The sequence below is a fragment of the Hipposideros armiger genome, unplaced genomic scaffold, assembly GCF_001890085.2.
Source record: "Hipposideros armiger isolate ML-2016 unplaced genomic scaffold, ASM189008v1 scaffold_47, whole genome shotgun sequence".
NCBI classification, from domain to species: Eukaryota; Metazoa; Chordata; class Mammalia; order Chiroptera; family Hipposideridae; genus Hipposideros; species Hipposideros armiger.
This window is the reverse complement of record NW_017731397.1, coordinates 4,924,491-4,927,166: the sequence shown is the minus strand read 5'-3', so window position 1 is coordinate 4,927,166 and position 2,676 is coordinate 4,924,491. Positions and strand designations below refer to the sequence as shown.

Genomic DNA, 2,676 nt, shown 5'->3' with positions numbered 1-2,676 from the left:
TGTGTGTGTGAGTGATTCTTTTTTCCTTTATTTTAAAGATTTTTCATTATCTTGAAAATATATAAAACATAATAAATACAAGATTTTAAAGAGAACCAGTTGGCTCAAAGAATTAAGAAATATGCAAATTCAGATTTGAAGCCTAGCTCTCAACTTCTGACTAACATGGGTTAAATATTCTGGCCTCATTGATTCTGTTTCTCATCTACAAGGAGTAAAATAGCAACCTGGAGAAATGAACACTCTTGTACTCTGCTCGTGGATGGTGAGTTGATATCCATGAAAATGTTAAATGTATGCAGCCTATGTCCCAGAAATTCCACTCCTGGAGATTTATTCTAAGACGTATTCACATATGTTCAAAGATAGGCACAAATACAGCCTTTGTGGTCTTGTTCATAATGACGAAAAACGGAATACTAGAAATGTCCATCACTAAGGGAATAATTACTTCAATAAATGTATCCAAAACACAGTTGACAAAATTCAACACCTATTCCTGACTTTAAGAAAATACACACTGGAACAAGGTAGGAATAGAAACTTCCCTAATAAATTGAAGGTGACTTCCCAAAAATATAGCAAACATCATCCTCAACAAAACCAAGGAATCAATGGTACAAATATTAAAAAGAAAAACTATTTTCATTTAAATATTATACAATTTCATACCTAGAAAATCCATGAAAAACAATTCAAAAGGGATGAGAACTAATAAGAGAGTTTGAAAGGTGACCAAGAAAACATAAACAAAAACCAATAGCTTCCTTACACGCCAGTAGTAACCTACTAAAAAATATAATGAACAAATGATTCCTAAACACAATAAAAGCACAGACTGGCTGGATTTGCCTTAGGGATAAATTGAATAAGACAATTAACACGGTACAAAATGACTCTATGAGAAAGACGGAATACATGGAGAATCATGCCATGTTCTTGGAGAGGAAGACTCAATATTTTAAGAAAATCAATTATAGTAGTTCCCCCTTATCCATGGGGGATACTTTCCAAGACCCCCAGTGGATGCCTGAAACCACAGATAGCACCAAACCCTATATATACTATGCTTATTTTCCTATACATACATACCTATGATCAAGTTAATTTATAAATTAGGCATGAGAGATTAACAACAATACCTAGCAATTATAACAGCATACTGTAATCAAAGTTATGTGAATGCGGTTTCTCTCTCTTAAAATATGGTAAGCAATCTGATTACCGAGACAGCTGCTAAGTGGCTAACAAGGGGGGTGCTTGTACAGGTAGGATCCCCTGGATGAAGGGATGGATTATGTGTCCTGGATGGGACAGCATGAGATTTCATCATACTGCACAAAATGGCATGCAGTTTAAAACTTATGAATTGTGTACTTCTGGAATTTTCCATTTAATATTTTTGGACCATGGCTGACCACAGGTAAAAACTCAGAAAGCGCAACCGCGGATAAGGGGGAACCACTGTGTCTTCCTGATTAGTTTATAAATTCAGTGCAATCCCTATAAAATCTCAACTAGGCTTTTTTTTTGCAACTTGACAAGAGGTTTGGAAATCCACCTGAAAAAGCAAATGTGCAAGAAAATTTTGAAGCAAACAGACTAACGAAGGGAAAATTAGCATACCAGATATCAAAACATACTCCAATGTTACAGTAACTAGCACGATGGAGTACTGGCCATGCGGAAGACTAGTAGATTAGTAACATAGAATAGAAAATCTGGAACTAAATACAAATACAGTACATTGAGTATTTATGTTACAATGACATTTCAACACAATGCAGAAAGGCTGATCCATTCAATAAAAAAAAGAGAGAGAGAGTGGAATGTCTATCTATTAAAAAAATAAAATTAGATAAAGTTAGGTATTACTTCAGATCAAAGAAATAAAACTTCAGCTAGATTAAAGCATATAATAACCCAATCCGCAACAATGTTACAAAACAATTGAGAAGCATATTTATATATCTTAAGTCGGGACAGTCCTCCTGATACAAGAAATGAGGCTCGGAATTTGTAAAGAGAAAACCTGATGGTTTGACTGTACAAGAGTTATGCCATCTTGGAAATACGCTTACAACATATATACCAGATGAAACGCTACTATCCTTCAAACAGTAAGAAAGACAACAAGCAACTGGGCTACAAAAATAAGTAAAAGATTATTTCATTTAAACAAATTGTCAATAAATGTTTGGAAAAAATGCTCTGTGCCACTAGCAATATGGAGAAATGAACGTTAAAACAATGAGCAACCATTATCCCCCATAAGTCTGTGCAAAAATTTAAATGATTGATATTACAAATGTAGACAGTGATTTGGGGTACCCTTTTTAATCCAGCAATTTCTCTTCTTAGGATTAATTCTAAAGAAATACGTAGTCACATGTGCTCAAAATTATGCACAGAACTAATCCTAGTAGTATCTTTGGTGATGAAGAAAAATGGGATAATATAAATGGCCAACACTAGCAGAACAGCTAAACAACGTGTACATCCACGTTGCGGAATATAATGCAGCCATGAAAAAGAAGGAGGTTGGTGTGGGGGGTGGTCTCCTTATTTCCTCTCTTGTTGTGCCTTTTTGCCCAGGCACCATCTCTTCCCCGCTCCTTGCCCCAAGGACACTCACCATGATGGAACCAACCACAGGACCTTTGATCACCCACCACA

General features: G+C 35.5%; 1 protein-coding gene across 1 annotated transcript in view; it reads right to left on the bottom strand.

Moving 5' to 3' along the window:
• The window catches only part of LOC109381333 (pituitary adenylate cyclase-activating polypeptide type I receptor), a 28,030-nt gene that overhangs the window by 20,481 nt on the left and 4,873 nt on the right, over nt 1-2,676 (bottom strand). The window contains exon 3 of the mRNA XM_019639881.1: nt 2,636-2,669. Within this exon, the coding sequence (XP_019495426.1) occupies nt 2,636-2,669 (34 nt within the window). The remainder of the gene's footprint in view (nt 1-2,635; nt 2,670-2,676) is intronic.